Source organism: Ceratotherium simum, chromosome 5, assembly GCF_057802395.1.
Source record: "Ceratotherium simum simum isolate JZ-2026a chromosome 5, ASM5780239v1, whole genome shotgun sequence".
Taxonomy (NCBI): Eukaryota; Metazoa; Chordata; class Mammalia; order Perissodactyla; family Rhinocerotidae; genus Ceratotherium; species Ceratotherium simum.
This window is the reverse complement of record NC_141904.1, coordinates 36,971,116-36,990,377: the sequence shown is the minus strand read 5'-3', so window position 1 is coordinate 36,990,377 and position 19,262 is coordinate 36,971,116. Positions and strand designations below refer to the sequence as shown.

Here is a 19,262-nt window from a genome sequence, read left to right as displayed (position 1 = left end):
ATAGATGAATCTGAAAAACATTATGCTAAGTAAAAGAAGCCAGTCATATTGTATGATCCCATTTATGTGAAATGTTCAGAAAAGGCAAATCTATAGAGACAGAAGGTAGATTAATGGTTGCCTAGGACTGAGGGTGGGAATGGAGTGTGACTGCATATGGATATGGGCTTCCTTTTGGGTGTGATGGAAATGTTCCAGAATTAAATTGTGGTGATTATTATATGATCTTAAATTTATTGAGATTTGTTTTATGGCCCAGCATATGGTATTTCTTGGTGAACATACCTCTGAAATTTTTTTTTTTCTTCCTGAGGGAAATTGGCTACGAGCTAACATCTGTTGCCAATCTTCCTCTTCTGGCTGAGGAAGATTGGCCCTGAGCTAACATCTGTGCCAGTCTTCCTCTATTTTGTATATGGGATGCCGACACAGCATGGCTTGATGAGCGGTGCGTAGGTCTGCGCCCGGGATCTGAACCTGTGAACCCTGGGCTGCTGAAGCAGAACCCACGAGCTTAACCACTATGCCACTGGGCCGGCCCCCATACTTCTGGAATTTTAAGCTCTACTCTCCTCTCTCTGGCCACATGTTTCTATCCCCCAAACTCTCCTGCGTCCCAAGCTTGCTCTTCAGTCTTATTGGTGACCTGAAACTCTCCGCCATTAAGGCCACAGTTCTTCCCTCTCCAGCCTAGACATCACCACTACCCTTTTTTAAGAGCCATCAGTCCCCTGGCCCCCTTGCTTCTCCACTCTGTCTCTTTCATCCTGCATTTTGAGTTGGTCCACCATTGGCCTTTGCTGGTTTGCCAGTAACTGATCGCTGCTGGAGGGCCTCTCTAGCACATTCATCAGGGCCATGATCTCCTCACTGCCTGCAGCCTCCAGAGTCCCCCAACTTGCCCAGCAGTCCTCAGTCTGTCTCATCCACCTTTCCTACCTGGCCTTTCTAACTTCCATCACTCTCCTCAAGCCACCTTACTCTTCCCCCACACCATCCGCTGAGGACTCGCCCTCCTTGGCTGCTATCAGGTGTAGCTCCTTTGTTCCTCTGCTTCCTGTCAGACTTATCTCTCTACCTCCACCCTCGCTTCCTGCCCAGTGGCTTCTAGGAGGAAGTCTAAGTTCTGAATCCCCTCCCCACCTTCTTCCTCCAGGCCAAGATCCTGTTCTCATACTTTCTCCTCCTGCACTTTGTCGGCCTTTCTGTCTTCTCTGCCAGCTCCTGTTTTGCAGCCAAGTGATATCTGGGGGCTCTAGAACCTAAAAACAAAGTGAAACCCTCCCTGGACCAAGCTTGTTCTGTTCCCTTGCTCCTTCTTTTCCTCCCCTCCTCTCTTCCCCCTTCTCCCTTTGGCGTCCTGCTGTGTCATATATTGCCTTTGTTCATGATCTTTCATTCCCTCACGCTGCCCACCTGGCCATCGTGTATTCATCTGTCAAGACTGGCATTAATTCCCCTATGCAACCTTCCCAGACCCTTAGTCCAGGAAACAACTGGCCCCGTCCTCTTTTGAGCCCCCTATATGCCCCACCTGGACTCAGCACCGTGATGCTTCATTGCACTTAGGTTGGCACCTTGGTTTCACCCACTGGGTCATAAGCTTCATGAGGGGCATTTTTAAAAAATGCCCAGCTTATTCACCATCCTGCCCTCCTCCCTGGGCCTGGTTGCTCTGTAAATGCTTTCGGGTGAACAGGTGCACAAGTGGCTATGTTGCTGAGCCCCTGGGAGGAAAGCATGTGGGCCCTCAGGCAGTCCTGCTGGTGATGAGGGGCTTTGCTGGGTGCTATGGATACGGGGCCAGGACAGATGAGAAGACCCAGACACTAATCATTGCTCACCAAGTGGTGTCAGTTTAGTGCCTTAAGAGAAAGAACTTTCGGGCCAGCCCCTTGGCTTAGCGGTTAAGTGCGCGCACTCCGCTACTGGCGGCTCAGGTTTGGATCCCGGGCACGCACTGACGCACCGCTTCTCCAGCCATGCTGAGACCGCGTCCCACATACAGCAACTAGAAGGATGTGCAACTATGACATACAACTATCTACTGGGGCTTTGGGGAAAAAAAAAAAAGGAGGAGGATTGGCAATAGATGTTAGCTCAGAGCTGGTCTTCCTCAGCAAAAAGAAGAGGATTAGTATGGATGTTAGCTCAGGGCTGATCTTCCTCACAAAAAATAAAATAAAATAAATTTTAAAAAAATATTTAAAAAAAAGAGAAAGAACTTTCAGGAGATGCAAAGCAGAAAGAGAACAGATCTGTTACAGGAATTATGAGAAGAGCTGTGGCTCACATGGAGCTTGAAACAGACCTGAAGGGTGGATGGCCCTTCATCAAAATCAGAGGGAGTTTTGCCAGAGAGGGAGTTTCAGATGGGAGAATAATAAAAACAAAGGTGCAGAAATGGAAAAGCATGGGATGTTTTTGGAGGTCAGAGGGGATTCACCTTGGCCAGGTCATAAAGATGTCATGCCCAAGAGCTACTGACCCAGGCTTTCTGCTCCACACTTAGAGACACTATCTCTATCATCATCGAAAGAGGCATTATGTGGTAGGATGTTGCATCATTATCTCCAGTTTGCTGATGAGCAGATAGAGGCTCAGACAGCTCAGTAACTTGTATGAGTACAGAAGTAGGTGGTGGAACAGCTCCCTGAGCCCCAGGTCTGTCTGACTTGAAGGCTCAGGTGAAAAGGCAGGCAGCATTGTACAGGGCCTCGAGACCAAGGAGGAGCTTGGGCTAATTATCTAGGCAGGGGCTCTTATTCCATCAGTCTGATGAATATTCTGCACCTTCATGCTTGAAAAGTACATATAGACACAGTATCTCAATGTGTCAGAGGGATCGGACCCCCCAAAGCCCATCTGATCTGAGTATGTCCACTCAAAAACTGGTACACAAATATTCACAGCAGCGTTATCCCAAATTGCCGAAAAGTGGAAAAACCCAATGTCCATCAACTGATGAATGAATAAACAAAATGTGGTGTATCCACATAACAGAATATTATTGGGCAATAAAAAGGAATGAAGTACTGACACATGTTACTATGTGGGTGAACCTTGAAAACATGCTAAATGAAAGAAGCCAGTCAGAAACCACACATACTGTATGGTTCCATTTATATGAAATGCCCAGAATCGGGAAATCTATAGAGACAGGAAGATTAGTGGTTGTCTAGAGCAGGGAAAGGGGGGTGTTGGGAGGGAATGGGGAGTGAATGCTAAAGGGTGCAGGGTTCCTTTTCAGAGTGATGAAAATGTCCTAAAATTGACTGTGGTGATAGTGCACAGCTCTGTAGTATACTAAAAACCACTGAATTGTACACTTTAAATGAGTGAATTGTATGGTATGTGAATTATATCTCAGTAAAGCTTTACAGACACACACACACACACACAGGCCCATCCACAGGATCTGTGGACCTGGGTTGCATAGGTCTAAAGGTCAGAGGACATAGATCATACGTAAAATAGAGCATACACGCTTTCCGTTACGTTCTGGCGAGCAGTGGTCCCTGCTGCTGAGGATAGTCCCAGGCCAGCTCCTGACGTTCTGAATGATCAGCAGACTCAGAACAGACAGATCCCACTACCTCACAGGGTGCTGAGTTATGACTTTTGGGAGAATGAGCACTTTGTCAGATGTGGGAGTGGGGATGCACTCAATGACGCCTGAAGCCCCAGCCATTTCTAAGACTCTGTCTCCTTCATCCTCCTCCATCAGGGAGGCCCTGTCGAGGCCTTTGTCCCCAGCCTCTTGGCTATGTTATTCGCTTGCTATAAAGAAACTACCTTGATTTAGTGAATGAAGTCACTGATAAGGGTGATTCATAAGATTAAAAAAAATCACTTCTGATTAGTCTGGACTTGAGTCGGATGTGGCTTTCTGGTTAAATGCCAGAAAGTCAAGCGGGATTTCAGTGGGAAGCGATCAGGCATTTTTTGCTTTGTCCAAGAGACACACCCCAGTGTTTTGTCTGCACAGAACTCTTGTCTGACCACAAACTCCCTAAGATAAGCAGTGTTCTTCAGTGCTTCGGCTGTGTCATATGTGCCATACCTAAAATGTCGTGTTCTGCCAATGCAGTGACAGTTGTGCTGTTATCTCTCCTTCAGATGGGTGTGGGTAAGTCTCATATGAATATCCTCTGCAGCCTTCCTAGATTTTTTAGTATCTTGCAGTAGGTTTGGGTGCATAACAGAGCCTTCTGGTGAGAGGGGTGGGATAATGTCCTATTTTTCCTCAACCTAAATTATGCTTTGAAAAGCTAAGAATCAAAATAGAATACTGACTAAAAGCAATTTTATTTTTTAAAGGCAAATGTTCCTTCTTTCAAGGTGTAAAAAAAAAAAATCAGAAAATGGAATTTATAACAAAGGGCTGACAAAAATCCCTTTTATTTTAAAATTATTTTTACGTCTTGCTTTTGAAATTTCCAACCTTCTAATCACTTGGTCTCTCTGGTGACCAGTCCTATCCCGAGGCCTGGTCACCAGAGAGACCAAGTGATTAGAGGGTTGGAACATTCAGTCCCACTCCCCAACTTCCGGAGTGGAGATAGGGGCTGGAGATTGAACTCTATAAAAAGTCTTGAACAACGAGATTCAGAGGACTGCTGGGTTGGTGAACACATCTAGGTGCTAGGAGGTGCACCTGGAGAGGGCTGGAAGCTCCACATCTCACCTCCCAGACCTTGCCCTGTGCATCTCTTCCATCTGGCCATTCCTGAGTTGTATCCCTTATAATAAACCCATAAATGTAAGTAAAATGTTTTCCTGAGTTCTGTGAGGCATTCTAGCAAATTATTGAACCTGAAAAGGGGGTCACTCAGAAATACAGGTGGCCCAGAACTTGCAACTGGTATATGAAGTGGAGGCAATCTTGTAGGACTGAGCCCTTTAATTTGTGGGATCTGACACTAGCTCTAGGTAGGTGGTGTCAGAATCTAACAGAATTATTGGACACCCCGTTGGTGTCCAGAGAATTGGAAAATTGGTTCACGTCAAAGAAAATATCCCAGAAAGAATGAGGAGGGAAGTGGTAGAAAATGCAGTTGGAAAGGTGGTCTCGTGGCCTCATGTACCAAGGAGTTTGGACATTACCTTGAGAACTTTGTAGAACCTGGGGAGGTTTTAAGCTTCAAAGCGATGTGAGTGGATATGGCAACAGTATGTAGAATGTACCAGATGATGACTGACTGTTGAGCATGTGAACGTGATAGACAAGGACACTGCTGGTGGGGAAACATCATAATTAAACATTGTCATTTCAGATAGTGATAACAATTAGGAAAAAAATAAATGTGATGTTGCAACATAAAGTAAGATGTGGGGGTGAAGATGTTGCTATCTTATATGGTGTATTAGTTATCTATTACTATGTAACAAATTACTCTAAAATTTAGTGGCTTAAAGCAGCAATAAACATTTATTGTCCTCACAATTTCTCTGGGTCAGGAATTTGGGACCGGTGGGGATGGGCAATTCTGGGTCAGGGTCTCCCATGAGGTTACAGTCAAGCTGTCAGCCAGGGCTGCATCATCTGAAGGCTTGACTGGGGCTGGAGGTTCCACTTTTGAGGTGGCTCACTCACATGGTTGGCAAATTGGTGCTGGCTGTTGACAAGGAGGCCTCAGTTCTTCCCCACACAATTCTCTCCACGGGCTACTTGAGTGTCCTCATGACATGACGGCCAGCTTTCCCTAGAGTGAGGAAAGAAAGAGCCAGGCAGAAACTATCCTATGTTATAACCTAGCCTTGGAAGTCACATAGCATCATTTTTGTCACATTCTGTTGTTTAAAAGAGACTCATTAAGTCCAGTCCCTGTTCTTGAGATGGGAATTAGTTTCTACCCTTTGAAGCCAGAAATTGTGGAGAATTTATAATATTTTAAAACTATCAAATACGGAGTGGTCAAGGATGCCTCTAGGAGGAGGTTACCATTGAGTGAGACCTGAAGGATGAGACTGAGTCATCCATGTAAAGAGCCAGAGGAAGAACATTCCAGAACTAGGGAACAGTGAATGCAAAGGCCCAGAGCAAGAAAGATCCCATGAGCAAGGGGAAGAGTGTGGGAGATGAGGAGCTGGTGGGTGGTGGGAGGGTCAAGTCCGATGGCGGTAATGAAGAATTTGGCTTCTCTTTGCTCCAGTGGGGGGTGTTAAGCAGAGAGTAAAATAACTGATTTACGTTTAAAAGATCACTTCTCGAGGCCAGCTGTGACCTAGTGGTTAAGTTCAGCTCACTCTGCTTCAGTGCCCCAGGTTCAGTTCCTGGGCGCAGACCTATACCACTTGTGGGCAGCCATGCTGTGGCAGCAACCCACATACAAAATAGAGGAAGATTGGCACAGATGTTAGCTCAGGGACAATCTTCCTCAGCAAAAAAAAAAAAAGACACTTCTCAGTGGGGAATGAATTATATAGCAGGTGACACTAGAAGCAGGGATTCCTGATGAGAAGCTATTACAGTAATCCTCTAAGAAATTGTGGACTTGGGTGGTGGAAGGAGAGAAGTGCAAGTTTTGTATAGAAAAGAAAAGACAAGATTTGCTGAAGGATTGGGTGTGGTGTTTGAGAAGAAGAAGAGCCAAGGAGGCCTCGAGAGTTTGGGGCCTCTGCAACTGGAGGGATAGTGTTGTCAGTTTCTGAGGTAGGGAAGACGAGGAGAGCAGGTAGGGGGATCAGAAGCTCTGTTTTGGACATGTTCAGTCTCAAGTACTTACTAATCATCTGGGAGAAGCCATCTACTCTTGTCCATCACAGAGGTGGCCGTAAGGTCTGGCAACATAGATAACATTATTTCATTGTATTGAATGCAGCTTTATTTTTTTTGGTATGTTCCAGACTTTAGGGCCATCCTGTAGAAGGCCTGTCAGTCTTGAATCTATCCATATGAGTCTGTACAAATCGGGAGGCGGGTTACCATGTAAATTAAAGGTATATATTCAGTGCTTGTTAAGGGAATGCAGAGGTGAGGTTCCTGTCCCAGGTTTGGAGCTGTTAGGGAAAGGATCCAACCAGTAGAACCAATACCAGAGTGGAAGGCGATGAGTAGGACTGCTCTTCTGCTCCCACATTCCTCTGAAGCCGTTCTGGCCAAGGCCACCAGCACATACTTGGTGATATGTTCCCCAGGTGTTTCTCAGGCCTTGTCTTACCTGACCTCTAGGCAGGTAACGTCTGACACAGTAACCACTCCCTCTCTTGAAACTCTTCTCCTGACTTCTGTGACCAAATTTCGCCTGGTTTTCCTTCCCCCTCTTTGTTCTTTCTCAGGCTTCTCTTTCAGTTTCTATGTTGCCATCCTCAGGACTTGCTCCCAGGTCCTCCTCTTACACTTTCAGGGGATGTAATCGTCACAGATGTGCTGGTAACACCCAAATTTCCAGTTCCAACTCAGCATTTTGAGGATCCAGAGCACCACATCCAACCGCCCATGTGGGCCTGCCATTGGGGGTTTTGTAGGCCCCTCTGGCTTGATACTTATCAAACAGAACTCTTCCTCCTCATTACCCCTGAAATCTACTCTTCTGCAGGAGAAGTGGTCCGGGGAGAAAAAATGAAGCTGGGACTCTCATGTAGCAGTGGGGATGGAGGGAAGGGTCCAGCTGTGGGAAATAATAATAGTAGCAGCCACATTTATTGAGGCTTACTGCATGCCCATCACTGTGCTGAGTGCTCCCGTGTCCTCTCACTTAGTCATTTACAGCAGCCCTGAGAGAGGCACAAACACAGCTGAGGGAGCCCTGACAGGATTTGGTGACTGATGAGTAAAAGAATTGACTAGTAGAGGAGGACTCTACTGTTTTTAAATTGGGCTTATAAACATCATTTACTTTGCTGAAAAGTCATATGCTAATGCAGCTTGATGTGTATCACTTAGCTTTTGCTATATAACAAACCATCCAAAACTTAGTGGTTTAAAACAACCACCTTTATTCAGCTTGTCATTTTGAGTACTGGCAGACTGGGTGGTTCTTCTGCTGGTCTCAGCTGGGCATGCCGTTCTGCTCTGGGTGTTGGCTGACTGTCCGCTGAGGTGACAGAGGACACTGGACCATGTCTCTCTCATCATCCAGCAAGCTAGCCCAGGCTTGTTCACATGATGACTGGCAGAGTTCAAAGAAAGAGTGCAAATATGCGAGGCTTCTTAAGGCCCATGTCAGAATTCACATGTCACTTTTTCCATGTTGTTTGGCCAAAACAAGTCACTAGACCAGTCAGATCCAATGGATAGAGAAACAGATTCTGCTTCTTGATAGGGGAAGCTGCAAAAAATTGTGGCCGTTTCTGCAATCTGCCACAGGTCTTAGCCCTGACCCTACTTTCATTCTGAAATTTTTTTTAATTTATTTTTCTTATTGAGGTAACATTGATTTATAACATTATATAAATTTCAGGTGCACATCATTATATTTCAACTTCTATATAGACTGCATCACATTCACCACCAAAAGTCTAGTTGCCATCTGTCACCGTGCAAATGTGCCCCTTTACCCCTTTCACCCTCCCCCAACCCCCCTTCCCCTCTGGTAGCCACCACTCTGTTCTCTATGTCTATGTGTTTGTTTGTTGTTGTTGTTGTTTTATCTTCCCCATATGAGTGAAATCATACAGTGTTTGGCTTTCTCCATCTGACTTATTTTGCTTAGCATAATACCCTCAAGGTCCATGCACATTGTTGCAAATGGCAAGATTTCATCTTTTTTTATGGCTGAGTAGTATTCCATTGTGTATATATATACCACATCTTCTTTATCCATTTGTCCCTTGGTGGACAATTAGGTAGGTTATTTCCAAGTCTTGGCTATTCTGAATAATGCTGCAATGAACATAGGGGTGCAGGTATCTTTTTGAATTAGTGTTTTCATCTTCTTTGGAAAAATAGCCAGAAATGGGATAGTTGGATCATATGGTATTTCTATTTTTAATTTGTGTGTGTGTGTGTGTGTGTGTGTGTGTATGGAAGACTACCCCTGAGCTAACATCCATTGCCAATCCCCCTCTTTTTTATTTTTTTGCTGAGGAAGATTGGCCCTGGGCTAACATCCGTGCCCATCCTCCTCTACTTTAGATGAGACGCCACCATAGCGTGGCTTGACAGGTGGTGCGTCAGTCCGTGCCCGGGATCCAAACTTGTGAACTCCGGGCCGCCGACGTGGAGCACACAAACTTAACTGCTACACCACCAGGCCAGCCCTCTATTTTTAATTTTTTGAGGTATCTCCATACTGTTTTCCATAGTGGCTGCACCAGTTTACATTCCCACCAGCAGTGTACAAAGGTTCTCTTTTCTCCACATCCTCTCCAACACTCGTTATTTCTTGTCTTTTTAGTAATAGCCATTCTGATGGGCGTGAGGTGATATCTCATTGTGGTTTTGGTTTGCATTTCCCTTATAATTAGTGATGTTGAACATCTTTTCATGTGCCTGTTGGCCATCTGTGTATCTTCTTTGGAAAAATGTTCAGATCCTCTGCCCATTTTTTGATCGGGTTGTTTGTTTTTTTGTTGTTGACTTGTATGAGTTCTCTGTATATTTTGGATAATAACCCCTTATTAGATATATGATTTGCAAATATCTTCTCCCAGTTGGTAGGTTGTCTTTTTGTTTTATTGATGGTTTCTTTTGCCATGTAGAAGCTTTTAAGTTTGATATAATACCATTTGTTTATTTTTTCTTTTGTTTCCCTTGCCTGAGGAGAGGTGATATTCAAAAAGATACTGGTAAGACTCATGTCAAAGAGTGTACTGCCTATCTTTTCTTCTAAGAGTTTTATGGTTTCAGGACTTACATTCAAGTCTTTAATCCATTTTGAGTTAATTTTTGGGTATGGTGTAAGATAGTGGTCTACCTTCATTTTTTTTGCATGTGGCTGTCCAGTTTTCCCAATACTATTTATTGAAGAGATTTTCCTTTCTTTATTATATGTTCTTGGCTCCTTTGTCAAAAATTGCTGTCCATAAATGTGTGGGTTTTTCTCTGGGCTCTCAGTTCTGTTCCATTGCTGTGTGTGTCTGTTTTTCTGCCAGTATCATGTTGTTTTGATTACTATAACTTTGTAGTATATTTTGAAGTCAGGGAGTATGGTGCCTCCAGCTTTGTTCTTTTTCCTCAGTATTGCTTTGGCTCATTCTGAATTTCATATGCTTTTTAAACTTTTTTGCCCTGGTTTATAGTTATTCTTATCCCCTACAAATCTACTGTTTCCGTCTAGTTCATTGTTTCTAGTCACAGGTTCTGTGAACTTGGAAACGAGATAATCAGACTTCTTTCTTTCTACAAATATATATTAATTTAGTAATAAAACTTGTGTCGATGCAAATAATCCACAATCAATCTATAACTCAAAATTGGGGTGAGTTTATTATGAGCCAGGTTTGAGGACTATAGCTCAGGGCCCTCCTTCCCCAAGTAAGGAAGGGCACCAAAGTGGGGTGTACAGAGTGGTTATACACCATCTTGGAACAAAGAGCATACATCACATATGACAGGAATATCTCTTTTACTACCGTCACGAGATGCTTACCTGGCACAGCAGTTTGGTGGTCAGCAGGTCAGTGGTCACACGGTGAGCACAGCAAGTCAGTAATTAATCCTTAGTTTTTAGGAAGAGATGTTTATCCTTAAAGGAATTCCAATATGGGGGAAGATACATCCTTATCTTTAAGGGCATCATTCTTGTCTTTGGGACATCATAAATGTTTAAAGCAAATGTGCAATGCATGTTCAACAGGCCACATCAGGCCGTTTTGGAAAAACAAGGTCAGGCCGAGTTAGTTCTAAACCAAATGGCTTCCTCATATACGCCAATATATCCTATTGTTTTTCACTTATTTATCACTTATGAAAATTATGTGTAAACAGGAGTAATTGAATGAGAGGAGGAAGTGATTCATCTTTTATACTAATATTTTATATTTTCGTGGCTTCAATTCTATTTGTCCTGTCCTAAAAAACAGAGAAACCATCAAGTTATTTAACTTTATTACTCTAAGACCAAAGAGGAAGCAAAGGAGTGTGATTTGCATCAGCTGTAGACCCCTTTGGCTCTGAGGGAAGGGGAGAATTAATTTTCTCTTGTGCACTTTAGTGACATCTATTTATTTTTTTTTTTTAAAGATTTTATTTATTTATTTTTCCCCCAAAGCCCCAGTACATAGTTGTCTGTCATAGCTGCACATCCTTCTAGTTGCTGTATGTGGGATGCGGCCTCAGCATGGCTGGAGGAGTGGTGCCTCGGTGCGCACCCGGGATCCGAACCCGGGCCGCCGGCAGCGGAGAGCACGCACTTAACCGCTAAGCCACGGGGCCGGCCCATAGTGACATCTATTTAACATCTTATCTCTAAGCAAATCCCTCACTATTTTACCTTTATTGTTATTATTATTGTTATCCTCTTTTTCTTTTCTTTCTCCCAAGTTAGCATTACAAATATTCGTGAATTGTTTGTGGTGAGAGCCTTTTAACTTCTAGAAATGGACCTTTGTCTTTTCCATTTTAAGTCCTCCAGATGTCTAAATGTCCTCTGTCAGAGTACGACAAAGGCAACATTCCACCTGAGTTTGTTGTTTTTAAAGGAACTCCCAACCAAATTTGAAAAATTTAAAACTATGACTTAATACAGCATTGAAACTTTTGCTTTAACTTCTTATGCGAGGATTGTATTTATCTAGAGAATTTAAAACAAGACACACACATCTGTATCATTAAGGAAGAAGTAGGTCAGGCATTTCCAGGAACCTAACATTTACTGGAACTATTATCACTTTGGTGATAATAGCAGAGTGGGGAGTCTACCAGGGATCAAGCCATGGTCAGAGAAAGTCAGATTTTGTCATGCAACTATTTCAGCTGGGAAGCCCCAGAAGCCACTGGGGTTCACTCTACAAATGCTTGGCCCCACTGGGGCTCACTGCATTAATTAAGAGTATGTCTACGTTTAGATCACATTTACAACATGTGCACGCCCCCCCTTCCACTAATAATTTCAGTGTAACTTTTTGAAGAGTAACAAAAATCAGAATGTATATATATTTTAAAAATAGAAATTTTAAAAGTTCTACTCTTTTAAAGTGATTTTTTTTAGCACTTTAAAAAATCACCTTTTTTTTTTTATCACTTTATTCTTGATTAAAGAAGGGAATGCAAATATTTCATTTTTCTTCCTGTGAACAGTATTCTCTAAAACTCTTAAGCCGGGGGCAGAGGAACACGAAGCCTTCTTTCAGTAGGGCTTCGTGTCACCTCTTCAGTGAATCTTTTCTCAGGCAGAGTTATCAACCAGTATTATCTGATGAGGGCTGCTAGTATCTACTGACTATCACTCTGCTGAATGCTGAGAATCTCGTCTTGAACAGGATGGACAAAGCCTTTCCCTTCATAGAGTCTATGCTGGAAATAGCTGATAAACCAGTAATCAAACAATTGATACGAATTTCAAACAATGATAATAACTAGAAGAAACAGAAGAGATTAAAGGAATAGTGAGTGACTTGGAATGGAAGGCCCAGTATTAGAGCGTGACCATGACCCTTCTCTCTGATGATGGAGTTGAGACCTGAGTGATCAGAAAGCTTCAGGTCTGGGAGAACAGTCTTTCAGGCCTGGGGAATAGTTAATGTGCAGGTGAGATGAGCTTGGTGTGTTAAAGTAATGGGGAAAGGTCCGGCGGGGAGCCGAGTGAGCAAGGGGGAGAGTGGTGGAGACAGGGCAGAGAGGAAGAAGATATGGATCTGTGGGCCATGGGAGGGAGGTTAGAAGCAGGAACGCATAAAAATCATCTGATTTTCATTTTGCTGCTGTGTGGAGTCTGGGTTCTAGAGTTAAGAGGAAGTCGAGAGACCTGTGAGAAGGCTGCAGTAATCTAAGACAGCATTGATTATAACTTAATCTAGAAGACTGGCTGTGAGAGTGGAGAGAAGCAGAGAGATTGTGGTCTGATGACGGAATTACATTTCACCAACGTCAACTGTGTTGTCCAGTATAGCAGCCACTAGCCACATGTGGCTATTTACATTCACATTTAAATTAATTAAAAGTGAAAATTCGATTCCTCCTTTGCATTAGCCACATTTCCGGTGTTCAATAGCCACATGTGGCTAGCGGCTATTGTACAGCGCAGAACGTTCCATCGTTGCAGAAAGTTCTGTTGGACAGCGTTGCCTCAGAGCTATGTGCCTATGTGACCTGTTCTTTCCAAATTCTTCATTCCTCTCTCTTGAAGGGCAACCAAACCACCGTAAACTTCATTTAATGCCCATTCTGTTAGGAGCTGAGAGTGGAGGAAAATTTTGTCCTGAAGAAATTCATAGGTTTGGAGAATTAACCAAGGCCGAAGAAGATGTAATCCTGTGTTTGGGGAAAGTTAGAGAGAATGTGCAAGGCACAATTACATATTGGAGAGTCATTTGGGTGAGCCAGGAGGCAGAGTTCATATGGGAGCTAAAGGCTCAAAATGGGCCACAGGTGATAATTTGGGGGAGAAAAGAATACCTAGAACAGATCATGCAGTGTCCAGAATTAAGGAAGTGATTAGGAGAAAAATAACATCAACTTTGGTCAGCAACTAGGAGCGACAATTTGTGGTTGTATCCATCAGTCACAGTGTAGTCTGGGAAGTGGAGCCATTGTGAGTATGCATTGGCAGGAGTTAGACCTTGCACAATTGTGGGAGGAGCTGGGAAAGCAGAATGTGGAAGAGGGGTCAGAGATCAAAGGCAGGAACACTACTCAGCCCTCCCCAGCTGGTCAAGTCGGAACCCCAGGGGAATCTCAGAAGCAAGTCCCTCTACCCACGTCGTGCTTTGGGGAGCTCACAGGGAGATCTTTGGGACTGTCACCTTGTGAGGCTACAGCACTGTTGGTCAGCAGGGCAGCATTTAGGAAGACAGCTGGACCTGGAACGGAGGAGACCAAGGGTGAGCTGAACCCACAGGCGCCCCTGGTTCTATCAGTCCTGTGTTCAACCAAAATAATCCCCCAAGAACAATGGCCGCTTCTTCCCTTCCACCTTCCCAATCACAAGCAAGGTTCTCTTTTGGCCAACTCTAACCCAGAACCCTCTGGTGAAGGGGATTCAGGGAAACGGTTCCCAGCTTTCCAGGTGGACATGCCTGATTCAGCACAAGGGATATGAGGGACAGTCTCTTGGATACTTACGAATGGAATTTTAGGTGTGAGAAGGGACCAAACCTCAGTGTTACACACTTTGCCACTGGTCAGGAGTTGGCTTGGCCTTGGTTGGGACACAGTGTGCAGCCGGTGTCGCACAGGCATTGTGTGTGTGCTGCTCACAGAGCCCTCTCACTCACCCACCTTGGCACCATCTTCCCCCTCAACCGCAGGAGTCAAGTGCTGCCGTTCTCTAATACTGCGAAAACAAGGCACCAGCAGATTTTAAACTGATAAAAACCTGGTAAAGCTATCATCGTATATACCTTTTAGGATGGATCGAGATAGCATATCCCGTGGTAAAAACAAGAGTAAAATAGTTCTGAGAACTGTGAAACTGTCATCCTTTTTCTAAATGACTTAATCCAACAGACAGGTGTTTTTTAATCACTGGCCTCCTTTTGCAGACCTGTGAATGCCAAGGTCTTTTTATTTTAGGAGTGTGAGGATTACTACCATTCACAGAGCACTTCCCCACGGCCAGGCACTGTGCTGACCCCTAGACATGCATGCACTGCTCCCTTCTGTCATCGCTGTCCCCAGTTACTGGTGGGAGTTGGGACCTACCCAAGATCAGACAGCCAGTAAGTGGCAGGACTGAGAATTGAACTCAGGTAGGAAATTCAGAGGGAGCCGGAATAAAGGGGACTCCTGGAGGCTGAGAAATACCCAGAGGTAAGCAACTAAGTAGCTGTAGGATGAGCGACAGCAGCTGTGTCGTGGAGCGTGCTGGCGATCAGGGCTCTGCACTCATGGCCATGGTGGGCCTCCTCCAGGTGTGCCCCAGTATATTTGAGCCACTGTGGGTAGCAATTTCTTTCCTTCTTCCTCCCCCGCCTTCTCCCTTTATTCCTTCCTTCTTTCCTCTCCTGTATTTTCTCTTTCTCTCTCTCTCTCTCCACGTTCTCTCTCGTGTCTGTGTGTGTGTGTGATCGCCCTCCTTCCCCCCTTTCTTGGTAATAGAATGTTCCATCTATTCAGCCAACTGTTAAGTCTTATCCTATGAGCAAATCCTAGCACATGCAGAAAGGCTGTGCAGACACACCCGGTCGTGGGCCCTGTTCTGTAGGGGTTTGTCCTCCACTCTGACTTTTGTAGGGAAGCAACTTCTCCTCCTGACAGAAAGTGTCTTTGCAGCTTGTAGGATCACCTCTGCTCCTTGAAGCAAGCATGGAGTCCCCACCCTCACTCTGATGCTGGTGTGAAAACTGTTAAAACACAGCAGTAACATAGACACGCAACTGGGTGGGCCCCTGTCTCTCCCTCCCCCAACCCCCACATCCTTCTTGAGGGATTGTTTGGGGAGGGCTCCCAGGACCTGTGTGCACCCAGGCTGCAGGCCTGGGCTCATCCTATGCACGCAGACAGCATGGTCAAGACCCTCTCGGAGGGGAGAGCAAAGAAGGAAAGCTCCTCTTCCTGAGGAGGCAGCTTGGCAATTCTCCCCTGTGTACAGAGGAGTCAGGGAGGGGCTGGTACATGGAGACAGATGGTCCTCCAGGACCCAAGACGAAATTCAGAAACTTGGGGAAACTGCCCTAGTGTTCTCCAGTACTGACGTGTGTGGCTGCTGACGCCAGGCAGAGGGACTAAACGTGTATTTTCCTGAAGGAGGAATGGGTATTTAGAGCAACTTTTTGTTATTTCTCCACCCAGCCCCTGCCCAGCTTGGCCAGTCATCTCAGCGGGATGCTGGAAGCAAGACCGACGTGGGCCTGCTTCTCAGGCCTTGTCTGTGGCAGGAGAGCGCCCTGATGGGGGCGTTTCCTGCCTCCGCCTCTGCTGGCCCCTGTGCATCAAGGGTCTCGCACTCCTCAGGGTTGTCACTGCAGCTGGGGTTGATGGTTTTCTCGTTCTCTCTCTCTCCAGGGTCAGGTGTGGATTAATGGCTTTAACCTCGGTCGCTATTGGCCAGCGCAGGGCCCCCAGATGACCTTGTTTGTGCCACAGCACATCCTGATGACATCGGCCCCGAACACCGTCACAGTACTGGAACTGGAGCATGCGCCCTGCGGTGACAATGGCCTAGAACTGTGCAGCGTGCAGTTCATGGACAGGCCGGTTATCAGTGCATCTCAGACCTACAGTCGACTCCCTCCACACGTCTCTGTGAATCAAGACTCATGACTGGACTATGTCAGATAACTAAAGGCTGTAACCCTTTGGGGTTCTAGCCTTGCACAGACCTCACATATCCCCCTTGTAATGCCAACATTCACTGAAGAGTTCAATTGGAAAATAAATTTAGCACATGTGTTTTCACCTGAGTTTCCCTGCAGCCTCGCAGTGCCCGACCTGCCACCGTCAGGGGCCACCGTCGATGTGTGGTGGGTGGTAGCACAGCAATGAACTGACGTGTCTGCAGAGTTGGAGTGGAAGCTTGCAAGGTGTTTCTGATTTTTACATTGGAAGAATCATGCTGTCTCTTTATTAAATAAAATTTGTATTCAAATGATGTTACTGTTTTTAATGTGGAACAGGTATTAAATTATAGGTTCTGATTTAAATCATAACTAGACTTGAGTGGGCTGAATAAGCCACTTCACTAACTTGAAGTTCAAAGGAATGGAAAATAGCCGTGGTTTGATCTAGTGGACTACTGCTTTTCTGATTCTTATTTGACTTCCTTTTGAATTTCTATGATATTTGCTATATAGCCCATAAGTAGGACTCAAAATGATTATGCAGACAACCTGAATGATCAACAGTTGGAGAGTGTACATAGTGAGGTACATCTGTACAGTAGAATACTATGTAGCCACTAAAATGGTGGTGTAGATCTATTTATTTATATGAAAACACTTTCATGGTATGTTGCATTGAAAAAGCAATACAAGTTTAAGTTTGATCCCATTTTGTGTGTTTAGACATAAAAACTGCACATAGCCACACACTCAACACAGACCTGTACACATGTCGGTAGACACACATACACATGAGCGCACGTGCTGTGTTTGTACACGGATATACAGGGACATGGCATTGCATAGTATGCATGTCCTGTCTGGGGAAGTAGCTCTTATTTGTTGAAGACTTGTCCTATACCATGCCCAGTTCTAAGGATATTATATATTTAATTCACTTCATCCCTCACAAGAACCCTGAGGAATGTACTATCATGTTCTCCAATTTTCCAGATCACACAGCTGCAAATGGTAGAGACAGGGTTTGAACCCAGGTAGTCTGGCTTCAGCGTCCAGGCACACATCGCATACATAGTATATCAATACATGCTTACGTTTGCATAGAAAAGGATTGGAACAAAGTAAACAAAAATGTTAATACGATCATATCTGGGTGGTAAGTGTTTGAGAATTACTTTTGCTTTTTTGCTTACTCGTATTTTAAGTCCTTTACAGAGAAGATGTAAATTTTTTTAAAGGAGAAAGAGGACTTTTGATGCTAATCTACAACATATTTTCATGGTAGTGTATTTTTCCCTGTCTCATAGACATCAATAATGAATATCTGGGATTTGACAGGGAGTTTTTAAACTCTGGTTGAGCCAGCTGCAAGAGGCATATATGAATTGAGACAAACTGAGACTAGAACTTTATTTAAGACTGTTTTCCATAACATCTTTTTCTAGATGTTCTGCATCATTTGATGTTTGGGCATACCACAGGGTGAAGGAGGTTCTCTGTGGACCCACAGCCTCATTTCATTATTCTTTCTTCTACTACTAAGTTTCTGAAAACATAAAGTGACACTTGAGAACTGTGCCTAGTGATAAGCTTTGGAAAGCAATGTGAGATAATTCCTTTTAAAGCATTATGTGTGTTGGGGAACAGCATCCCCCGTGTCTCGGAGACCAGCATGGAGCCTCCAGAAGGGTCAGGCAGTGAAGTGGGATCACCTCGCTGGAGTGTACACTTCCCTTCCATTCTCTCATAAGATCTTCAGAACCACACTCTAAGGTAGGCAGCGGTAAGCCCCTTTTAGAGATGACAACATTTAAAGCTTTAGTGAGAGGCAAAGTTGGATTCCGACCTGGTCTCTCTCCATCTAAAGCCAGAGTGTTTTGTCTCGTTAGTTTGAGGGAATCATTTGGGGAATCCTTTGGGGTTCTCCTCCTTCTATAGCACTATGACATTCCTTTTCCAGGATGTCATGTTCTGGAAGACAGGCTCTTAATACATAAATAGTACCACCCTGGACTCCACTCACAACCCATCCAACTCTATAGTGCCTGTGAGGGGCGTACATTTTACCTTCTACTGTGTCATTCTTAAAATACAATATGGCTTCAGTCACTCCTGAATTATTAACTCTGTGTATGGATGCTAACTCTGAAAATAATAAGGGCAATACCTTTATTGCCTGCTATGTAAACCTTTTATATTAAATTTATCTTTAAGCTGATTTTTAATATTCCAGGTCTTTCTGAGCAGGCCTGTGCTAAACCCAACCATAACACTGATGGTCTTGGAATATTACTGTATTCTCAGAGATCCTTCTGATGAACATCCTGGCCTTTGCTTTGTACCCTTGATTTAGGTGTACCCCAGATTTATAGGACATGAAGAACATGTTTTAAACAGCTTTGTTATAGTGTAATTTACATACCATAAAATTCACCCATATTAAGGTACAGTTTGACGAGTTTTACTAAATTTATACAGTTGTGCAGCCATCACCACAATCCAGTTTTAGAACATTTCCTTCAGCCCAGAAATTTCTTTCATGCCTATTTGCAAGAGGTCTTTATTCCTACTCCACACAAGGCAACCACAAATCTGTTTTCTGTCTCTATAGTTTTACTTTTTATAGGAATTTCATGTAACTGGGATCACAATATTTACTCTTCTGCATCTGACTTCTCTCACTTAGCATAATGTGGTTGAGGATCTTCCATGTTGTCGCGTGTTCAGGAATTTGCTCCTTTTTATTGCTGAGGAGTATTCCATTGTGTGGACATACTACATTTTGTCTATCCATTTGTCAGTTGATGAGCATTTGAATTGTTTCCAGTTTGGAGCTGTTATGAATAATGCTGATCTGAACATCCATGTACGATTACCTAGGAGTGGAATTGTTACTCATATGGTAAATGTATGTTTAACTTTTTAAGAAACTGCCAAAC

General features: G+C 44.1%; 1 protein-coding gene across 3 annotated transcripts in view; it reads left to right on the top strand.

Annotated features, from left to right (window-relative positions):
- The window catches only part of GLB1 (galactosidase beta 1), a 95,176-nt gene extending 78,542 nt beyond the window's left edge, over nt 1-16,634 (top strand). For all 3 annotated transcript variants that reach the window (XM_087430677.1, XM_004419466.3, XM_014790182.2), the window contains exon 16: nt 16,049-16,634. In XM_087430677.1, the coding sequence (XP_087286803.1) occupies nt 16,049-16,306 (258 nt within the window). In that variant the 3' untranslated portion in view covers nt 16,307-16,634. The remainder of the gene's footprint in view (nt 1-16,048) is intronic.
- The last annotated feature ends 2,628 nt before the right edge of the window (nt 16,635-19,262 follow it).